This window comes from Carya illinoinensis, chromosome 9, assembly GCF_018687715.1.
Source record: "Carya illinoinensis cultivar Pawnee chromosome 9, C.illinoinensisPawnee_v1, whole genome shotgun sequence".
Lineage (NCBI taxonomy): Eukaryota > Viridiplantae > Streptophyta > Magnoliopsida > Fagales > Juglandaceae > Carya > Carya illinoinensis.
In genome coordinates, this window is record NC_056760.1 from 11,557,382 (window position 1) to 11,579,841 (window position 22,460).

General features: G+C 32.1%; 2 protein-coding genes and 1 long non-coding RNA gene across 4 annotated transcripts; 2 read left to right on the plus strand and 1 right to left on the minus strand.

Annotated features, from left to right (window-relative positions):
* Positions 1–8,541: 8,541 nt before the first annotated feature.
* Positions 8,542–10,437, minus strand: LOC122275574. The gene is made up of 2 exons (XR_006228600.1): positions 8,923–10,437; positions 8,542–8,791 (listed from the first exon to the last, which is right to left on the minus strand). It is a non-coding gene; the product is annotated as an uncharacterized LOC122275574 (long non-coding RNA).
* A 516-nt stretch (positions 10,438–10,953) lies between these two features.
* LOC122277768 (ER membrane protein complex subunit 3-like) lies at positions 10,954–15,587 on the plus strand. Its single transcript, XM_043087899.1, has 8 exons — positions 10,954–11,225; positions 11,315–11,408; positions 12,027–12,146; positions 12,288–12,336; positions 12,595–12,694; positions 12,806–12,867; positions 13,341–13,399; positions 15,162–15,587. The coding sequence occupies exons 1-8, from the start codon at positions 11,074–11,076 to the stop codon at positions 15,264–15,266; spliced, it is 741 nt and encodes a 246-aa protein (XP_042943833.1). The 5' UTR covers positions 10,954–11,073; the 3' UTR covers positions 15,267–15,587.
* Positions 15,588–20,287: 4,700 nt separating this feature from the next.
* On the plus strand, positions 20,288–21,712 carry LOC122277283 (major latex allergen Hev b 5-like). Of its 2 annotated transcripts, none has more exons than XM_043087231.1 (2): positions 20,288–20,441; positions 20,873–21,712. In XM_043087231.1, exons 1-2 carry the CDS (start codon positions 20,427–20,429, stop codon positions 21,317–21,319), a joined length of 462 nt encoding a protein of 153 aa, XP_042943165.1. In that variant the 5' UTR covers positions 20,288–20,426; the 3' UTR covers positions 21,320–21,712. The 2 variants fall into 2 exon arrangements, with proteins under 2 accessions (XP_042943165.1, XP_042943164.1); XM_043087230.1 differs by having other exon boundaries at positions 20,343–20,441; positions 20,855–21,712.
* The last annotated feature ends 748 nt before the right edge of the window (positions 21,713–22,460 follow it).

Consider the following 22,460-nt stretch of genomic DNA (forward strand, 5'->3'; position numbering starts at 1 on the left):
TCATCAACAATGAAGGCTGAGTTTGTGGCGTGCTTTGAGGTCACAGTGCATGGTTTATGGCTGAGGAACTTTATCTTAGAGCTTGAAGGTGTCGACTCTATAGCTAGGCCACTGAGAATTTATTGTGATAATTCATCTACAGTATTTTTCTTCAAAAATGATAGGTATTCTAAAAATGCTAAACACATGGAACTCAAATACCTAAGTGTCAAGGAGGAAATACAGAAACAAACAGTGTGCATAGAACATATCAGTACTACGCTTATGATAGCAGACCACATTGACAAAGGGTCTAGTAATGAAGCAGTTTAAAGAGCATGTTGACAGAATGAGTCTATGATGTAAACATGTTATTGAGCTCGTAGATGTTTTTATTTTTCTTTTGGACACTTAATTATATCTATTATGGTTGTTTTATTTCTGTTTTCTTGTCTTTTCACTTATTTGTACATTGAATGGTTTGGAAGAATGATGACAAGATAATGTCTGCAACATACATGAATTGGAACCCAAGGCATCACAGTATTAGCTTTAATTATCCAAATTAAAGATCATATTAAATTGGTTACTGGTGTTGTAATACATGGAAGATAATTTGTTGGTTATATAATAGAGGACCGCCATGACTAGCATTGGTAGTTGATTTGAAATTGATATTACGGAACTCATGTAATATATTTTGAGCTATGAGAGTTTTAGGAAATGAATTTGCGCAATATGGTTAATTTCCAGTGATAAAATCATGAACGTAAAATATTATTTTATGGGCGCATGGGTCAAGTGGGAGAATGTAAGAATTTTATTTAAATTTTATGTCCCACACACCCATATTAATAGAGTTTGAAATAGTTCAAAACTTATCAATTAATAGATGAGTTATAATGGAATAAAAAAACTCCTAAGAGATAATATTAAAACTTTATATCTCTAATTATAGTCAGACACAAAGTCTGAGATTTCTTGATGGCCAAAAATCTATAAATAGCATTGAGGGTTTAAAGGGTTCTCACCTACAAGATCAGAGTGCCTTTTGCCATCGTGAAACACTTAAGAGGTGAAGTTGTTAGGGTGATCCTTCCTTCATAGTCATATCTAATTTTTCATCGAACTGATGGAGAAAAGTACGTATTTATTTATCACTGTTTATTATTATAGATCATATAAAATCAAAGATTTGATTATTAATATTCATGTTAAAATATTTAACACTGAAACCTGGCCTTTCCAAAAGACACACGTACTATGTTCCATTCTGCAGATAAACCACCTGCATGCACGTATGGAAGTTGATATCATTTGGAAAATATCTTAGAGCCCAACCCATCTGAAAGGTGACATTAATATAATGACTAAACGAAGTTTGTGACGTACATACCTAGCCTGATCCATGCAACACCAACATGCATTCCATCATAGAGAATGTCGGTTTCACGACAAATTCCACATTGTTTCCGAAGCTTCTAATCAGATAGGATAAAAAAAAATCCAACATTCGCTGCAATAAAGAAATGCCATACGCATTTATTTGATCATGCATGTGTTCCAAATGTACGTAATGTTTCGGAGAAATTGAGTTGGCAATAAGCACATGCAACCCCATATAAAAAAAAAAAAGACAAAAACAAAAAACAAAAAAGTAGTTTTCCCTGGAGGGGTTGGAAAAAGGAAGAAATTGCATATGCATAGGCACTTACCTACGTTTATATCAAATAATTCATTGATGTTTTGTTCTTGTTTGCGTTGTAAAGCTTGAGGACAGTCTCCGAAGCTCTATGATCTTCCTCTCCTGATCCTGAGTTTAACATGCATCAAATTAATGGCCCTAGCTAGTGCTGCTAATTAAGCTCATGCTTCTGCAGGAGGAGAAGCTGCTATAAAGTTATAAACCAAAGGTTGGAGTGTAGTTGGAGAATGAAAATCACCAAGAACAAAACCCTTCATTTGTGGTTTAATTTCTACGTACCAGGAGGATTAACTTGTGAGTTTCTTGCTAAGGAGTTGTATGGAAGGGAATATGCGATTAATCTAGTACTACTGCTGGCCGAGGCCATTTCTTCTCGTTAAGGGATAATGAAAATGAGTTGGACAGTCATTCCAAATCTCAAAGAAGCAAGCTACCCAACAAAGAAAAGCTAGCTATAGGAAACAGACAAAAGAAAAATTAAGAATATTCAAGAAATTAAGTGGACCATATGTATGAATAGCTAGCTAAGGATCTTAATTACTTATCAAAACTTGCAAAAATCAATTGCATTGCCTGCCTGCATGTGGCTGAACTTCGATCGAGAACGAAAGCTTTTCAGTACGATAGCCCCACTTTAGTTTATTCTATCAAACACCAATATTACCACGTATGGCCTTCATGATCATGTGTTGATCATGGTGTCTTTGAAAAAGTACTATATACTTCCATCGTAAAAATAAACACTACAACAAAATTGAGATTTAGTGACGCTTTAGAATTAGTGACAGTTCCCAAACTGTCACAAAAAATCAGTTTTTGTGACAGTTTTTGTGACGGTTTGTATAAATCATCACTAAATCTAGATGAGAATTCGTCTGACGTTCGAATGTAGGAAAATTTATGTTCGAACGTTACATGAACGTTCGAACATTAAAGATTTTTACGTGCAAACGTAATATTTTTTTACGCCAACGTTCAAATGTTAATCAGTGACGCTCGAACGTTGAGTGACGTTCGAACGTTAATCAGTAACGTTCGAACGTTAGTGGGTGAAGTTCAAACGTTAGATAGAATATTTAGTAAATATGACTATAATTTAAATTTTATATAGTTTTTAAATAAAATAATGCATCCTTTGTGAACAATTATTACAAATTTAAAGAGATTGAAATTTGAAGTGCAATGATTTAATATTAAAATTGAATAAGTTAACTTTAGTATATTATAGACTATATATATAATATATAATATATATTATATATATAGTCTAGTGCTATATACTATACTATATATAGTCTAGTATATATTATATAATATATATAGTATATATACTCATTATATATTATATCTATAGTCATTACATATATATTATATAGTAAATATATTAATATTATATAGTTAATATAGTATATATATTATTATATATTATTTATAATAATAGAGTACATTTTTTTCACATACGTTCGAACGTTAGTGGGTGAAGTTCGAACGTTAAATAGAGTATTTGGTAAATATGATTATAATTTAAATTTTATGTAATTTTTAAATAAAATAATGCATTCTTTGTGAACAATTATTATAAATTTAAAGAGATTGAAATTTGAAACGCAATGATTTAATATTAAAATTAGATAAGCTAATTGCAGTATATTATATACTATACATAATATAATACACTATATTATATACTAGTTAAGTATATAATATATATTATATATATAGTCTAGTGCTATATACTATACTATATATAGTCTAGTATATATTATATAATATATATATAGTATATATATACTCATTATATATTATATATATAGTCATTATATATAATATATAATATATAATTTATTATATAGTTAATATATTAATATTGTATAGTTAATATATATAGTATATATTATAGTATATAGTTAATATTATATATAGTTAATATACGATATATATTATTATATATTATTTATAATAATAGAGTACATTTCTTTCACATACGTTTGAACGTTAGTGGGTGAAGTTCGAACGTTAGATAGAGTATTTGGTAAATATGACTATAATTTAAATTTTATGTAGTTTTTAAATAAAATAATGCATCCTTTGTGAACAATTATTATAAATTTAAAGAGATTGAAATTTGAAGCGTAATGATTTAATATTAAAATTCTATAAGCTAACTGCAGTATATTATATACTATATATAATATAATACACTATATTATATACTAGTTAAGTATATAATATATATTATATATATAGTCTAGTGCTATATACTATACTATATATAGTCTAGTATATATTATATAATATATATAGTATATATATACTCATTATATATTATATCTATAGTCATTACATATAATATATAATATAGTTAATATATTAATATTATATAGTTAATATATATAGTATATATTATAGTATATAGTTAATATTATATATAGTTAATATACTATATATATTATTATATATTATTTATAATAATAGAGTACATTTCTTTCACATACGTTTGAACGTTAGTGGGTGAAGTTCGAACGTTAGATAGAGTATTTGATAAATCATTCTATAATTTAAATTTTATGTAGTTTTTAAATAAAATATAGCATTTTTTGTGAACAATTATTACAAATTTAAAGAGATTGAAATTTGAAACGTAATGATTTAATATTAAAATTCAATAAGCTAACTGCAGTATATTATATACTATATATAATATAATACACCATATTATATACTAGTTAAGTATATAATATATATTATATATATAGTCTAGTGCTATATATAATATATAATTTATTATATAGTTAATATATTAATATTATATAGTTAATATATATAGTATATATTATAGTATATAGTTAATATACTATATATATTATTATATATTATTTATAATAATAGAATACATTTCTTTCATATACGTTTGAACGTTAGTGGGTGAAGTTCGAACGTTAGATAGAGTATTTGGTAAATATGACTATAATTTAAATTTTATGTAGTTTTTAAATAAAATAATTCATCCTTTGTGAACAATTATTACAAATTTAAAGAGATTGAAATTTGAATGACAATGATTTAATATTAAAATTGGATAAGCTAATTGCAGTATATTATATACTATATATATAATATATAATACACTATATTATATACTAGTTAAGTATATAATATATATTATATATATAGTTTAGTGCTATATACTATACTATATATAGTCTAGTATATATTATATAATATATATAGTATTTATATACTCATTATATATTATACTCACTATATAATATATATAGTATTTATATATTACATTTATAGTCATTACATATAATATATCATAGTTAATATTATATAGTTAATATATATAGTATATATTATAGTATATAGTTAATATTATATATAGTTAATATATTATATATATTATTATATATTATTTATAATAATAGAATATATTTCTTTCACATACGTTCGAACTTTAAATTTTAACATTTGAAAGTTACTTTTTTCACGTTTGAACGTATATGCAGATATGTTCGAATATTAAAAAATGCGGAAAATTTCTCACTCATTTTTAAATAACATTTGAACGTTAAATTTTAACGGTCGAATGTTACTTTTTAAACATTCGAACGTATATGCGTATACGTTCAAACGTGAAAAAATGCCAGAAATTTTTCACTCATTTTTAAATAACGTTCGAACATTAAAATTTAACATTCGAATATTCCTTTTTAAACGTTCGAACGTATATGCATGTACGTTCGAATGTGAAAAAATGCGAGAAATTTTTCACTCATTTTTAAATAACGTTCAAACTTTAAATTTTAACGTTTGAAAGTTACTTTTTTTACGTTCGAATGTATATGCATGTACGTTCGAACGTGGAAAAATGCGAGAAATTTTCCACTCATTTTTAAATAATGTTCGAACGTTAAAATTTAACATTCGAATGTTACTTTTTAAACATTCGAACGTATATGCATGTACGTTTGAAGGTGGAAAAATGCGAAAAATTTTTCACTCATTTTTAAATAACGTTCGAACGTTAAAATTTAACATTCGAACGTTACTTTTTAAATGTTCGAACGTTACTTTTTAAACGTTCGAACGTCATATCAAATCAGAGTAGTTTTATTGAATAAACGCACGGGAGGAAGCAGAATCATTTCTTCTGCTTCTCCCGTGCGTGAAATAGAGAGTGAGAGTGAGAGAGGGTTGTGAGTTAGAGAGAAAGTGCGTGTTAGAGTGAGAGATGGTTAGAGAGAGAGAGGATTAATATTTTTGCTCTCTCCATTGATTTTGGTAAGGAAAAACTCTTTTTTCCTTTAAATGTTTTGCAATTTTATGATATTTATTTTATATTTTTTTATATATATGTCTTTAACTAACTAGTGTTGTGATTTTTTGAAGGATTGGTTGTTGTGAGTTGTTCAAAACTTGTGATTTGTAAGAGGATATTGTGAGTGATAGGTATATTTCTAAACTTTATTAAGATGTTTATATATTTTGTTATGCTTTTGTTGTGGATAATGATGAATATTTTGATGTGTATAATGTGAGTTGATTGTAGATTTTGAAGGATTAGATATGAGTATAATATTGTGAGTTGAGTAGTGAATTTTGATTGTATATATTGTGAATATGTTTTGAATTGGATATTATTGATGAATTAGAAGGAATTGAATTGTTTATGTTGATGAATTAAAAGCAAATCTTTGTGATATGGATTATGTAATATGATGAATTAAAATGAAAAATTGTGTTGTGTGTATGCTTATTCTTAAAATGAAAATATAAATATTTGTGTATAGTTATAGATTAAAATGAATATGTTTTACAATTGTGTATGTGAATTTAAAGCATATGTTGTGGTTATTTTTTTGTGGCTATGTTTTAGTATTTGTGAATTAGTTATTATTGTGCATATGTATATGTGATTTGTGAATTAGTTTAGTCTATGGGAAATATGTTTATATATTGTGAATTTGTGTATTACAGTATTTATTAAAATTGTTGGAAATATGTAAAATATTGTAAATTTAGTTGTGAATATGTTTATATATTGTGGAAATATATGATATCATTTTGAATAAATTTGTGAACTTTTACTGAATATGTTGGGAATAATTTATTAAATTATGCAACATGTCATTAATTTAATTTTTATTTGTATTTCTTTTAAATGTTACTTATTTTGCAGTATTTTTTTTTTATCAAATGAGTATATGAGATTAAGATAACAAGAGTTGGAGTCTCTCTTAGAGCAACAATCTGATTTAGAGATGCGTTTGCAGGAGCAACATAGAGACTATGAGGAAAAAATGTGTAGTGAAGTTTAAGAACAAGTGCAGAGGGAGATGAGAGTCCAGATAGGGCGTGTTATGTCACTACAGTAGAATCGCGGTGGGCGAGAAAAGAAGAAGAAATGAAATCAATTCAGTTTTCTTATTGTATAGAACTTTTAATATCTAATTTTACAACTATATAAAACATTGTTAGTTGTTAATTTGATGGTGTAATATGATGATAAAATTTGTATATTTTTTAATTTTATGAAAATAGTATTTTTGATCTATACGTTCAAATGTATATAACAAACGTTTGAATGTTGGTTCACGTTAGAACTAATGTTCGAATGTAATTATACAAAATTACGAAATAACGTTCGAATGTACGACCCAATGTTCGAACATATTCACTCTCAAAATGAACACAACATTCGAATATTTAAAGGATTTACGTTCGAATGTTTTGTTTGACTTTCCAACGTAAATATGATACGTTCGAACTATAACCAACGAACGTCAAATTTTCTCATTCGAATGTCAATCAGTCGGGTTAACGTTCGAACTCTCTGTTGGACGTTCGAACGCTACATTTTATGACAGATTTTAACTGTCACAAAAAATCCCACGTTCGAACGTGACATCAAACGGAAGACCTCCAACCGTCACTAAAAATATTTTTTGTGACGGTTGAATAGTAAACTGTCACCAATTGTTTTCTGTGATGCACATTAGGTGACGGTAGTCGTGACGGTTTCGAACTGTCACCAAATGTCTTTAGTGACATTTTGGTCATTTTTTGTGACGTTTTCCTCTGTCACAAAAGACCAATTGTGTTGTAGTGAAATATTATGAGATGATATATATAAATGCAGATTTTCTCTATTCTGTTATAATAGATCAACTATAGTGGAGTAAGCAGACCAGGCAGCTTAGAGTATTGGGAAAAATAATCATAAATATTCATGTAGAATACAAAATTATCGAAATTTTCTAGAATAATCTTTGTCCATTCGCATGCAAAAATATGCAAAGATTATTTTTGCATTGAGTTATTATGGATGCGAATGGACAAACATATGAACTCACATTCACCGATTGCATCCAATTATTCTATTTTTGCATCGATTTATTATGGATGCAAATATCCATTCGCATCCAAACACATAGGTGGTTGGAATGAGTAATTCCAACCAATTTTAGGTTTTTTTCAATATATCAAAATCGATGCAAAAGGTAAAGTATTAGTAACCATTTCATTAAACTGATGCTGAAACTTAAAAATAACTAAATAATAGCATCCAACTGGCGACGATTAAAAATCGATACAAAAAGAGATTTGCATCGATTTTTTCTTATTTTTACTAGGCCTGAACAACAGCCCGACCCAATCAAAATTTGGCCCGACCTGTTGTGGTCCGCAACCCAGGACCAGCACAGAATGACCCGACCCGACCCGCATCATTCGGGTCGGGTTAAATCTACGATTTTTTTTTTTTTGGAACCCCGTTTCCAGCCCCTTTCTCATTAAACATTACATCCCAGGCCATCTTACATTCCATAGCCATCCATAACATAAACAATAAAAAATAAACATGAATATAATGACTATATATATTATGATCCATAGAAAATAATACAGTCCTTTTAAACAAATTCATGAACTAAAAATAAACATGAATATAACATCCAGCCTTTCTCACAAATCCATTCATCTATCCACTACATTACATCCCATAGGCCATCCATAACATAAACAATAAACAATATAGAATGTGTAGACCATAAGCCTTAAGTCACTCATCATCAACATAAATAAAGCTTGATTGGGGATCAAATTCTGAAAAAAAAAAAAAGAAAAAAAGATTATTAAATTATATAAAAATAAACATTATGAAATATAAGCTGTACTGTTTATAACAATGGAAGACAAAAACAACAAAACTAAAAATGGGGTCATGATACTCGAACCTCTATCACAACAGAAACCTGTTATGTTTGATGTGGATTGACCAAAATCAAATCTTGTTATGCTATGAATTCAAATTGATAACCCAAATCTCATAATGATGATTACATTAATTGTATCTTATTAATTTGGTTTTGATACTAATTTAATTAATGAGTACAGAACAGAACATTAAGGTAAAAGCAATTAATAGGAGTAATTAATTATTAAGAATTCCTGTAATGCATTTATTTTGTAATCCTAACTTATACCATTCAGATTCTAAAGATATAACTTATACCATTCCTGAAATGAATCATGCTATCATTTTCATTCTTAAAGACAAAATGGAGAAGTGGGTAGCTCCCTGTTCATGGCAGAAATAAGTACCCTAGGATATTTACTTAAACCCAATCCAATGCATCTGTCCTCCAAAAGGAGTATGATTTCTAGAGTACGAAGTAAGCAGCAAGAACCCTTCAATTCAAGAAATCATTCACCCAAATCTTTGTGCAATTACATCCTATAAGAAAAAAAACCCCCCACATCCATTTAGATCTCTAAATTTAATACTGTAAATTGGCCTTAAATTATTCCCTCTGCCAGGAATATTCCAGCCATTAACCAAAAGAATGTATAAAACAAAGCAATGGGGAAAAATTCAACAACCCTCCAAAAAGGACGATACTTTCCAAAAATAGTTCACATTAATCTTAACCAATAATGGCGAAAATTCAGCAACCATCCAAAAAGAAAAAACCCAACATCCTTTTTAACCAATTCTTATACTAATAATAATATCTCAGGGCATAATAGAAAGGCTGAAGAGAAAAATCGATAAAACTTGGGCCTCCTCAATTACAGATTTTCCATTTTTAGGAAACATTATCAAAGAAAACTAGAAAATGATTAAGATTTTCTTATCACCACCGCAATTACAGCCCAACAAATCCGAATATAAAAATACACACAACAGAAGGTTATTTGCTAGCAAATGAGATTATTAATTTCTGTGTAGGTCTGTATTGGGGTTATGAATCATGATGCACAGGTATGGCCTTGTGAATAAATTATGAGTTGATCTGAAGGGTTTTATGAAAAGGAACATACCTCCGTCTTGGAGAGTCGAGACCCACGCCGAAGCTGATCTTGGAGCTGCGGCCGAAGAGAGAGAGTGAGAGTGAGAGAGAGAGAGACCCACGCCGCCGTCTGTGTGTGTGTGTGTGAGAGAGAGAGAGAGAGAGAGAGAGAGAGAGAGAGAGAGAGAGAGAGAGAGAGAGAGAGAGAGAGAGAGCGAGAGAAATAGAGACCCACGGTGATGAGAGAGAGGTCGAGAGAGAGAGAGAGGGGGGGCTATGTTGAAGACGGAGGGAGTTGGAACTTGGGACAGATGGGATACGGGTTGGTTCTTTAGCTGCGGTTTCGCCCGTATAATTCTTCAGACGACCCGCTTAAATTGTAACCCGGCTTTTATCGGATGGATCTGATCGGGTCAATCGGGTCAATCGGTTTATAAATATATCTGCACACCCCTAATTTTTACAACTAAAACTTGCGATGCAAATGACTATAATTCTTATAGTGTTAGTTCTCTAAGTAATTTCACGGAGATTTAAAGGAATTCTCTATATTGGTGCTTATTATAGTCGGATAGTTATATAGCAGGCGAATATTTAGTGATTCGATATGTTATGACGGATTTTTTTATGACAAAAAAATTATATAAAATTAATTTATATAATTTTAAGATTTAATATATATTAAAATTTATTCTATTATTAAGTTGGTGTGGAGAACATGCCATTCACATTACATATTTAAATGATAGTATTTAATTTATAAGATTTAAATTTTAAAATTTTTATTTCAAATGAAATTATCGCATATAAGTAATTTAGTAAATTATGAAGCTTCTACGGCGACAAAAGTCGACTTAGCAGGTTTCTTATGCTGAAAGCTTTTGTTGTAACGTTAATGAAACTTGTAAAACGAAATATCGTCGCCTTTAAAATGAACAAGTCTGAGAAGTATACAAAGACTATAACACCCCTAATCGCTTGTCCCAGACTCACAACGACACAATAGTCGATCGAAGCAAGGGAAGAGGGAGAGAGAGATCAGAGATTCAGAATCGGAAACACGGTCATCCTTTCTGTTGTCTGCAAGGTCCAGCAATGGCGGAAGATCTGGTGCTAGACACGGCGATCAGAGACTGGGTTCTGATCCCGCTTTCGGTGGTGATGGTCCTCATCGGCGTACTCCGCCACTTCGTTGCCAAGCTCATGCGCTCTAACCAAGTCCCCGACGCCAAAATCGTCAAAGAAGGGCATGTTAAAAACCCTAATCTATTAAACACATGTAGCTCCCTATTTCGACTCAATTTTGAATTTTATGTGGTCATGGTGAATGTTTCAGGCAAGTTGTCATTAGGGCTCGGAATCTACGTGCCGGCGCTAATTTTATTCCTCCCAAGTCGTTTCGTGCTCGCAGACTCTATTTTAGCAATGAGGTATCTTATTTCATATGCAGATAGTCAGCTGAATCTCAATTTTGATCGTAATTTTGTAATTAGGCATAACCTATCCAAAAAAAAAATATTGTAATTAGGCATACGACTATTCTAAGAATTAGATTTGTAAACGAGTTGAAGCGTGAATGATTTCGGTAATGGTTTGCTTGAGCTCATTTTTCGATTCCCAGACAGAGTGATACAAGGTTTATAAAACGTTGCTTATTAACTTTTAGAGCTTGGAGAATATATTAGTAACTCTTTTTTTTTGTAAGTATGAATATATTAGTAACTTTCTAGTCAGAGTTGATATGTATTTAATGCTGAATAAAGTCCAATTTAAGTACAGTTTTAGGGTTCTTGAAAATTTAACAAAGACTATCCTCAGAGTCAAAGAAAGATGGAATATTTTGGTTTTGGTAGTGTTTTTTCAATTGTTATGGGGCCTTGGTTTCAAGCGGGGCCAAGCTGCGTTTGATGCGTGTTGCAGTTATCATTAGCAGGCTAGTATGCTTATATTTTCTGTGATCTCTAAGAAGACCACATTTACTCCACATCTGCGTTTGGTTGTAACGGAGACACTGACATTGAAGTTATATCTATGCTTCAACATGGCAGGAAAATGGGCTATTGTATGTTCCTAAGGGTCAAGCTCAAAATGCCCAGGCACAAATGTTCTCTGATCCAAATATGGCTATGGATATGATGAAGAAAAACCTTTCAATGATTATACCCCAGGTATTACTTTTTTGTTAAGACATTATGATTGTGTATTTTCTTACTGTTAGGTGTTGGTTGCTTGAATTTCATTACCATTACTTGGTGGTGTAATTTCTAAACTTGAACAATGAATCATATTGATATTTTCTTGTTGGCCAGACTCTTACTTTTGCATGGGTCAACTTTTTCTTCTCAGGATTTGTGGCAGGTTCGTTTCTATACCACCATTTTAATTCCTTAATGCACAGGTTGAGGTTTCAATCTTTGAAAAATGTGGTGATGTCACTTCATATTTCTTGTTTTGTATGTCGTCATGCTGAAATGCTAGGGGCATTAGTTAAATGTTTTTTTCTTCAGTGTTCCATCCTTTCAAATATCTGTTTACAGCCTCCTTATCCTTTTCCTTTTCTGATCTTCAGTGTCCATATACATGCAACAGTTGTCTAAATGTCTTTCTTTTTTACAGCTAAAATACCATTTCCATTGACTCAGAGGTTCCGATCAATGTTACAGAATGGAATTGACTTGAGTACCGTGGATGTTAGCTATGTTAGTAGTCGCTCATGGTATGCGTTAAAGTTTATTATTCTTCCAGTTAAATAAATTTTTTGAATTTATCTTTTGCCTCTTATGTAGTTTGCCAGTTGACTCTAATAATTCACAATAAATTCTTTCAGGTATTTCCTCAATTTGTTCGGATTAAGAGGTTTATTTAGTCTCATACTGGGAGAAGAGAATGGTAAGTATTAATCTATTGATTATTATAATGGTTTTGAATGAAATATTTTTTATAATGATTTCACATGGGGAATTCTCTGTTACCTTCACATCGTTGGGTTGTTTTTCACAGGCTTTTTTGGGTCATTAGGGGTGCTTTATTATGGGCTAGGTGTTTTCTTGTATACGTTCAGTGTACTTACTCCTTTTGATATATTTTTATTTATAAAAAAAAAAATGAATCTCAAGCAGCACAAAAAAATAGAAAAAATAAAAAGACTCCAAAGCCCTTTAGCTATCATTCAAAGTTTCTTTGATGCTGAGATTTCTATATGCTCTCTTTGAATTTACCATAAAATGTTCCCTTTGATGGTTAGGCAGATCTCTTTTATACTTCTTGTGTATTGGGGTTTCATGGTTTTCATCCTCTTTAGTTATTAAGAAAATCTTATCTTATAAAAAAAAAAATTCACCATAGAATTTGGTCTGATGCAGCCACGGATGATACCCAGCGTATGATGCAAATGAGTGGTTTTGGCTTTGATCCAACGAAGGTACAGTTTTAAGTTATTTGCTGTTGCTCTTATTAGGCTTAAGTGGATTTTACGCTTCAAGCTGTCATATATCTCTTTACAAGATTCTCTTTTCTTTTTTACTTGTATGAAGAATAGCAGTAACATGTTTTATGTAAAACATTATGCCTATTCTGTTAGATCTTGAATCGACACCCTACTTTGAAATCAGTGTTAAATATAAATGTAAAATGTCACATGGCCAACATGCAACTGACGGCATTGTACCGCAGTTGACAAATATGCTCCCATGTCTGGGGTTGCTATATGACAGTCCATTGTAGTTTGAGGTGTAATGCTTTAGTTTTGATAGTTTAGGTACAGAGTGTAATTTGCCCTATAGTTTGGGGGTGGAAACTATAGTTTCCCCAAAATAAATGAGTCTTTACTCTTAGGTGCCATTTGGATGGTAAGTTGAGACGAAAATTGAATAAAATATTGTTAGAATATCATTTTTTTAATATTATTTTTATTTTGGGATTTAAAAAAGTTGAATTTTTTATTGTATTTGGTGTGGGAATTTGGGAAAGTTGTAATGATGAGATGAAATGAAACACTTGTTATTGTATCCAAACCAGGCTTAGTGTCCAATACGAGAGTATCCATCATGTGAGTTTGAAAGGACCATGCTTTTGAAAGATTGGCATTATACCAGCCTGGCCCTTTCTTCTAAAATGATGAAATCACTTAAGAATTGGGAATGAAACAGCTTATTCACATTTAGAATAATAGCAGTGAGGGCTTAGCATCCTACCGCACTAACTCAAAGATACTTCAGCAGTCAATCAAGACTTCCATTTAGAAGAAACTGGAATGACATTTCTCATTCGAACCTTCGTGTACCCTGGATCTGATGGGAGCATTTTCGTCAACTCAAGTGTGAAATCAATCGCAAGTGAAATTTTTCTGTGAGATTTAGAATGATGTCAAACGAGGGTGTTATTTGACAGTCCTAATAGTTTGAGGGTGCAATATGTTGGTCTTAGTAGTTCAGGATGCAAAATATAAAACGTCCCATAGTTTGAGGGTGGAAACTGTATTTCTCCCTAGCTATTTGAGTGCCTCGAGTTTCCCAAAAAAACTGCTCCCCAACACCCCCCCCCCCCCACCTCCTCCCTGCCTTTCGCTCTCTCTCTCCCGTGCGGGGGCATGCATTACCAGCGTATGTCAATTGTGGTTGTACTTAGCAGCTACTGGGTTTGGTCGGTTATTTATTTATTTTCCCCTAGGGGTTTTGCCAGTTAATTAGGACCGCTTGATATGCATGTAGGAAGTGTCTGCAATAGTTGCACTCAGAAATCTAACATGTATTCTTAATTTTTGAGTGACCTACTTTCTACTATGGTGGTGTTTTTTTTTTTTTTTTTTTTTTCACTGTAAAACTTTCTAATAGGGTAATGATGTACCTAGAACCCGCTCACTATCAATCAATGCAAGTATGCCACTTCATTAAAAGTGAATTTCAATTTTACAAAATTACCCTTTATTTAATAGAGTTGTAAAAGAGTCGTAAGAGTAGTAGGTTAATCATGTTCCTTCAACTAATATTACTTCTTACATACATCTGGTAGGGTTCCCCCTACAGAACAAATCCTGATTCCTGTCAGACAGGACTTTTTGATATATAAACATACAAAAAATTGGTTGTCGGTTTTCTCAAATATATGTAGGGAAAGCTGTTAGAAGAACCTTCCCCGTCAGGATTGACTCCTAAACTAGGTTACTTTATCTCTTTTCTTTTCAGAGCTTGGGTGCTGAGAAAGACAGTCTCGACATAGTTCAGCATGACTGGGCCCTACCAAAATTTGAGCAGCGTGCTGAAGCAGTTTTGAGAAAAGCTCTCCGCTAAGGAATGGCCTCTGGTGATTCGCAGCTTGACGGGGTTATACACACCATGGTTTTCTGTTACTCGTTTAGTTAACTTATTATATTTCAGCGTGGTAGCCAACATCTTCAGTAACTGGGAGAGAACTCAAAGAAGGGGGGGGGGGGGGGGGGGGGGGCACGGGTCCAAAGGTTTTGCCCCCATCTTTTTAATTTTAATCTAGTTGTACTCCAAATACATTATATCTGAGCGTTCTTTTTATCACACTTTATTTCAATTTCACATTTTGAGCTTCATTTTGTAAAAGAAAACTTCAAAGAAAACAGATCTGTGTTGTGTAGGAAAGTTAATGTCATTTGCATGTGAATTAGAAAACATCAAAACATTGCCTTCGCGGTCTCCAATCCGCATTCGGGTCATGGACCTTCACCATAACTATATTCATCTTGGATGTCCCTCCCTCACTCCCTGTATGCGGCAGCTTCCTCTCGTTGGGAACAAGACTCACATGCTTCAGAAAAACATCGCATGCAGTGCTAAACAGACTGCAGTGTCTCCATGAAGAGTTTGCACTCTCCTCCACGAGCAATCAATCTGGTTGGTTTAGGAAATTCCAAGTGGCTCAAGTTGTGGTAAACCGAATAGGGGGGAAAGGGGGAATATATAGTGTTTGGAACTCAACTGCAAACAAAAAAGTGGGTATGGATGAGATGAACAAACTATGTAGTGTGCTGTTCTACAAAATGATCCCAAAGCAAAGAAATGTAAAATTGAAAGAGGTGGGCAATGATCACAATCCAATTGTGTCGATGCTTTAGTGAATCCCAAAGCAGTTTTAGACTGAGAGTCTGAGACGACCTTCCAAAGTGGCAGGAACTGGGGATAAAGAACCCCTGATTGATAACATAAAATCTTCTGCGCAAGGTCCACCTTCTCATGAGCAGCCCCTTGTACAATAATGGACCAGGTAGGTTGCAATTTTCTTCAATTGACAGCAGAAAAAGGTTTGCCTAACTAAGGAAAAGTTGTTCAAAAAGTAACACAAACATACGTTTGCCGACTGGTCGCTATTAAGAGGAAAGGTATGTTGTTGGCATAAAAGTTAGCTTCCGGGCCATCCCAAAATAATTGAGTCCCTCCGAATTCTGTGACTTATCTTCAAAATAATGGAAAAATTATCATGTATTTTTAAAACATGAATGTTTCGGCATTTTTTATGTTATTATATAATGTAGGCATTAAATTTTGATGAGAAATGATTTGTACAAGTCATAAATAAACAAGTTTCATATAAGTCCCTACCGAAAAAAAATATAAAAAAAATTTATTTTTTTGTTAGTGAGATCTACATTTTTATAAAGAGCTTGCATGAATTTTATCTATTTGAGACTTATATATAAAATTACTCAATTTTAATATCACTTCAACTTCAAAAAAAGGACCTATAGTTGATATTAGAATGGACGTTGTTACGTTGTTACGTCCAAAGAAGATTATTGGATCACTTATTATTATTATTTTACTTTTTCTTTCACCATTTTTTAAACTATTTATATATTTTTTAAAAATAAAGAAAAATCACATATATATTTAAAAATATTTACTTAATCACTAAGCAAAAAAAATTTTAAAAATTTCACTAAAAATTTTCCGTGCCACTAGTGTTTTCCTATTAGAAGACAGCATCATCATGCATGTATCAAAAATTACGAAATCAATGCGTAGCTCAAAAATAAATAAATAAAAGTTACCAAATTATGGTGTGTATTATTTGTGCTGATGGAAAGCTTCAACCAAAAATCATTTAAAGGCAAAAGTTCAGAGAAAAAACCCAAAATTCGGATGAATCCAAGGCAGCAACCATTATAATCGATAGTCATATCGATCAACCTTATCCTACGTCATCTGTACACGCGTGAGATCACGATATTTTTGACCAGAGAGAATTGGTGCAGAGACGTAGGGATAGCAATATGTTATACGATCCGTTAATTTAACACGAACACGATATGATAATAACGGGTTAGAGTTTAGTTTTAACAGGTTTTTGTCAAAATGGGTTGATTTGTTAAGACACGATTGCTTAACGGGTTGATAACGGATTTAATCCGTTATGACACGTTAAAATCCGTTATGACACATTAAGAAAGTTAAAGTTATAATTATATCATTATACTTAAAAGTAAAATTATTAGAATTTCAATTTCGATATTTTATTGTTTGAATTGTAATTTTAAACTTGTAATTAGCTTTATAATTTTTATAAATATTGTGATTTTAAAATTTATATAAAATTATGCTAAATTTAATCAGGTTAAACTGGTTAATTTCGGACTTATTCAATCAATTTATATAAACAGTTTGAAACGGGTCGTATTGTGTCATGTTAACCTATTTCGTAATATTTACTAATAGATCAAAACGGGTTGACACGACACGATCCATTATGTTAACGGATCATATTAGGGTTTGAGATTTTGACACGATAAGATTAACGGATCAAGTTAGGGTTGAATTGTATAATATAATATACATACTTTGACACGACACGAACACGATCCGTTAACACGATTTGACATCCCTACTGAGATGTGGTCAGGTCTTTCATATATTTTATAAATACTAGTAAAAAAAATTATTAAATAAAAATCAAAATAAAATAATAAATAAAAATAAAATATTATCATAACACTCTTGACTCCACTATCGAAATTAACCTTTAAATGCTTATTATTTGTACAATTTTTTTTATAGAAAAATAAACTAAAGTATGAAAAATATATTTTTTTATTAAAATTTAAATTTTTATAAAAAATTATATAAAATTAATTTATAAATTTAAAATTTATACTTAATATTATTCTTTTAAAATAACAATCATATGATAGAAAATTATAGAGTATTTTAAGTCTAGTTTAGTTATACAATTTAAATGAGATTTTTGTTAAAAATTAAACAATATATTATTATAATATAATTTTTTAATATTAATCTTATTTTAAAATTAAAAAAATTATATTATTTATTATATTTTATATAAAAATTTATAAAAATTATAATAATTATATAAAATAAGACAAGATAATTTACGTTTAGATGTGCAGACCAGCCCTTAGTATCGGCTGTCTACTGGGCCCATAGAGGCTGCATGTTATTGGTCCACCTCATCAAAAATTCCTATTCATGGGAGGTAGCCTGATGAAACGGCTAACGTCCGCTTTGGGTAAAATATAAAATACACGAATAATTTTATTTAAAAAATTTTACATTTTTATATCAGATATAATTTAATTTAATAATTTGATAATAAGTTATTTTAGATAGTATATAGAGCAAATTATTTATATATAAAATTTAATTTATAAAATCTAAATTTTAGAATAATAAATATTTTACAATAATATAATTCATAAATAGAATTTTTTTTTTATTAGAACAATACATCAACCTCGAATGAGTAATTTTTTATTTAGATTTCAGTTTTGGGTCTTTCCTTTTTGAGTTTTATTTGTATTTTTTAGGATTTTAATCTAAAAAGGGGGGGCCCTACCCATCATAAGATTATTTTTAAAGAAAAAAATTTATATGACATTAAAAAGATAAAAACTAATTTAAAATGTTTAGGAGGGAGTCGGGACAATGATATCGATAAGATCAAAGAACTTGTCGTGATGTCATGGTGATCAGAGGAATTGGACAGTGATCCGGCGTGACAGATCAGACTACCGGAAGTGGGACCCAAGTCACAAGTAGTCCCACCTGGAAAGCATCTAAATGTGGGCCCAAAGGGGTTCATCTTTTGGAAAAGGTCGGTTGACTCGGTTCCCAAAGGTAGCAGCAATGGGGTGAATCAAGGAAAGAAAAGTTGGCCACGCTAGCATTTTTATTTTTTATGTCTTTTTTTGTGGGGCGGATTGGACGGTAATGATCACAGTTGGTGATGAAGGGTCCCACATGGGGGTGTGGGGCCACCGCCCAAGAGGCCTTGTTGCCTTTTCTTTGGCTTACCTCCAATATTACAATAAATGATAATGATGGAATGTGTTTGGTTACTGAGAGAAAAAAAAGAGAGATCACGGTGCTCGAATCTTTTTGAAAACCTTAAAAATGGTACAACAATCAATTGAATCCCCCATAAAAAGTGACCACTAAAGTAAAAGCCCAGATTTTTGAAAATTACGGAAGGTACAACTCTCTCTCTCTCTCTCTCCAAGAACAATGTTTAATGTGATGGTATGCTTCTCAAAGTTTTATACAATAGCCTTCTGGGTATTTAAGATTTTAATTTGTACGTATTTTTCCTTTTATACAAACATATTTGGACAATGACTTACCCGAATCATGCTTTATTGGCATAAAGGCAAGTTAAAATAAAATATTATTTTCTCAAATCAGTGCATAGATATACCATCTATATTAAATTTAAATTAAATTATATTATATAAACACTTCTTTTATTTGTTCTAAAATCTACTTACCCACTTGAAAATATCATTTTTCATAAAACAATCTTTGTAGCAGAATATGAGTACTTGTTTTATGAGATTATAATTTTTCATAAAGCAGATTGAAATATGTCACTGTTGTATTTTTCAAATCACAATCGAAATCTAAGCTTAGTAATGGTAGGTAGGGTCTATAAACTACAAAACAATGGCGAAAAAATAAAATCCCAGAACATGAATGCATGATAAAAGGGTGCCAGGTAGATGCCCCCACTTCACAACAACACACAAAAACCCACTGATCAGATATTGATACTGATATCTCCTATGGCCTCCACCATTTGGCATTTACAATTAATGGTCCATAAAAGCTACCAATAATAGAAAAAACTTATCCCAATACACTTTATTTCTTACAAGAAAATAAAACCAAACAGAGGATAAACATTCACAGCTAGGCTTGCAAATGTCCTTTATTCTGTGTCAGTGACGTGAGGTGTCTTCTTGCAAAGATTCTTCTGGCGCTCACACTTTTCTCGCCCCACTTCCTCCTCTCCCTTTTTTTTTTTTTTTTTTTTTTTCCGTTTCTTTTATGGGTTCGAAGCATTCGCACCTCTATATATAGCTCTCTCATTCTGATTAGCTCCTCACCTCACTCACAAGTGCTACTCCTCACTGATATATTTCACCTCTTTCGTTTTTCTGTTCAAGTTATTTTATACTCCCCATTGTATCCCAAATGGCCACTGTTGAGGTATTCAACTAAATATTTCACTTTTGCTTTCATATATGACGTCTGTTTTGTGCAGAACACGTTTGCACCCAGTTTCTGATAGATGATTCTACGCTTCCAGCTTTGACAGTGTTCAAAGTATTTGTATAGTTCTATTTTAAATAACATCTGATCCATCTGTGCAAAACCATGACGTATATAAACTAATATGTAACGGACTGTCCTTAGATCAGCCAAAAAATGCCAACTTTTGGGATGTTACCGGAAACACTCTAGCTTTCTCATACGCGATAGATCGCGGCTAGTTTTGTAAGACCAGCTTTGCATTAATGGAGTGTTCGTGATTGGTATATAATCACTAACACTCCGATTGCATGAAGTCGTTTTGAAGTTGTTTCAAGAAGTTTTCTGCATTGATTCATTTGTCATTGAAGGTAAATCGGGTCTTGCAGGTAGCATCGGCTCCAACAACATTGCCAGAGAATGAGACTACTGAGGTGATCACGACAAAGGAGACAACCCCAGCAGAGCCAGTGGCCGCTCCCGCTGCCCCAGAGCCAGTTACGGAGAAACCAAAAGAAGCAACACCTGAAGCCCCAGCGGCAGAGCAACCAGCGGCTCCAGAACCCGAAGCTGTACTTGAAGTTGAGACCAAGGAGGTGACAAAGGAAGCCAAGGCTGACGCAGAGGAGCCGGCAGCAGAGAAGAAAGAGGAAGAGACCCAAGAAGTGGCAGCAGAGCCTGCTGCTGTGGAGGAGACCAAAGTAGATACTACTGAAGCCACTGAGGCACCAGCAGAAGCCCCGGCTGAGGTAGAGAAATCAGTTGAGGAAGAGAAGCCAGCTGAAGCAGCAAAGGAAGCTACCACTGAAATTCCAGCTGAGAAGACTGAGGAATAGATCGATGAAAGGAAGTGATATAGGAGAGTCTTAGTCTTGGGTCTTCTTCTTAGGTTGCATTTCAAAGTTGGCATGCTGTTTAGTTTCATGTGTTTTTAATACAATTATGGTTATGGTTGAGGTTAAGGGTTTGGGATGGTTTGAAATTCCCAAGCTGCACAATGTAAGCACTTGGATCCGCATCAGCATTCTTCCCAAGTGCCTAATATTTGAAACGGTACATAGATGGGAGAAACTCTTGAGTGCTCTATGTATGTATAGGAGCTGAAGTGTGTGCTACGTGGGTGGTGTGGATGTTGGTTCCAAGAGGGTCAGGTGAGTTTAATATTGTGTGATGAGATGTGATCTTTTCTAGGCTTGAATAATGATATTACTGTTTTTTTTTTTTTTTTATTATTACCAAATCAATATCTGTGCGTAATATTAGGTAGGGCACTTAATCTGGTGATTCAAAGGGACAAGATGCTTATAGAGTTGCTTATGGGCACTTTATTGCAGAAATTAGTGTTGTGTATGCAAGCCAAAACCTCCAAAGGAGATCAATGGCAACTGAAAATGGCGCATGGATCATGGAGCAAGGTGTCTTCTGAATCAAGTGCTTTCAGATGATGCAGACAAGCCACATGCGAAGGCACCAATAACCAATTACATTTTTTAGAGTAGATTTTTGAATGATGCACGAGATATTCAAGCGGTATAACTCTTGAGCAAAGAAAACCGATACACGTCTATTTTATAGTTCCCCCCCCCCCCCCCCCCCCCCCCCCCCCCTCCCCCTTTTATATGGTTAGGATTAAAAGATTTCAAGGAAACTGACCTTCCCCATTTTCTTCTCTATGGTTAAGAATGTGCCACAAAAAATTGAGCAGAGTAATATCATTGTATGTATGTATGCATGTTTATTCATCTTCAAGTGGTATTTCCACTCCAAGTGTGAAAATCCATTTACGGATGGGTGTTTTTCCCCGTGCTGTAACTGACTGTTATTAATGACAAATAGATTTTTTTTTTTTTTTGCCAATAAAAAGCCATATATAATACACATGGGAAGAAATAGATCAAGGCATATATACATCTCTTAAATTATTAATCAACAAGACAGAAATTAAATAAATAAACAAAAAGGGTATAAAATACCGTA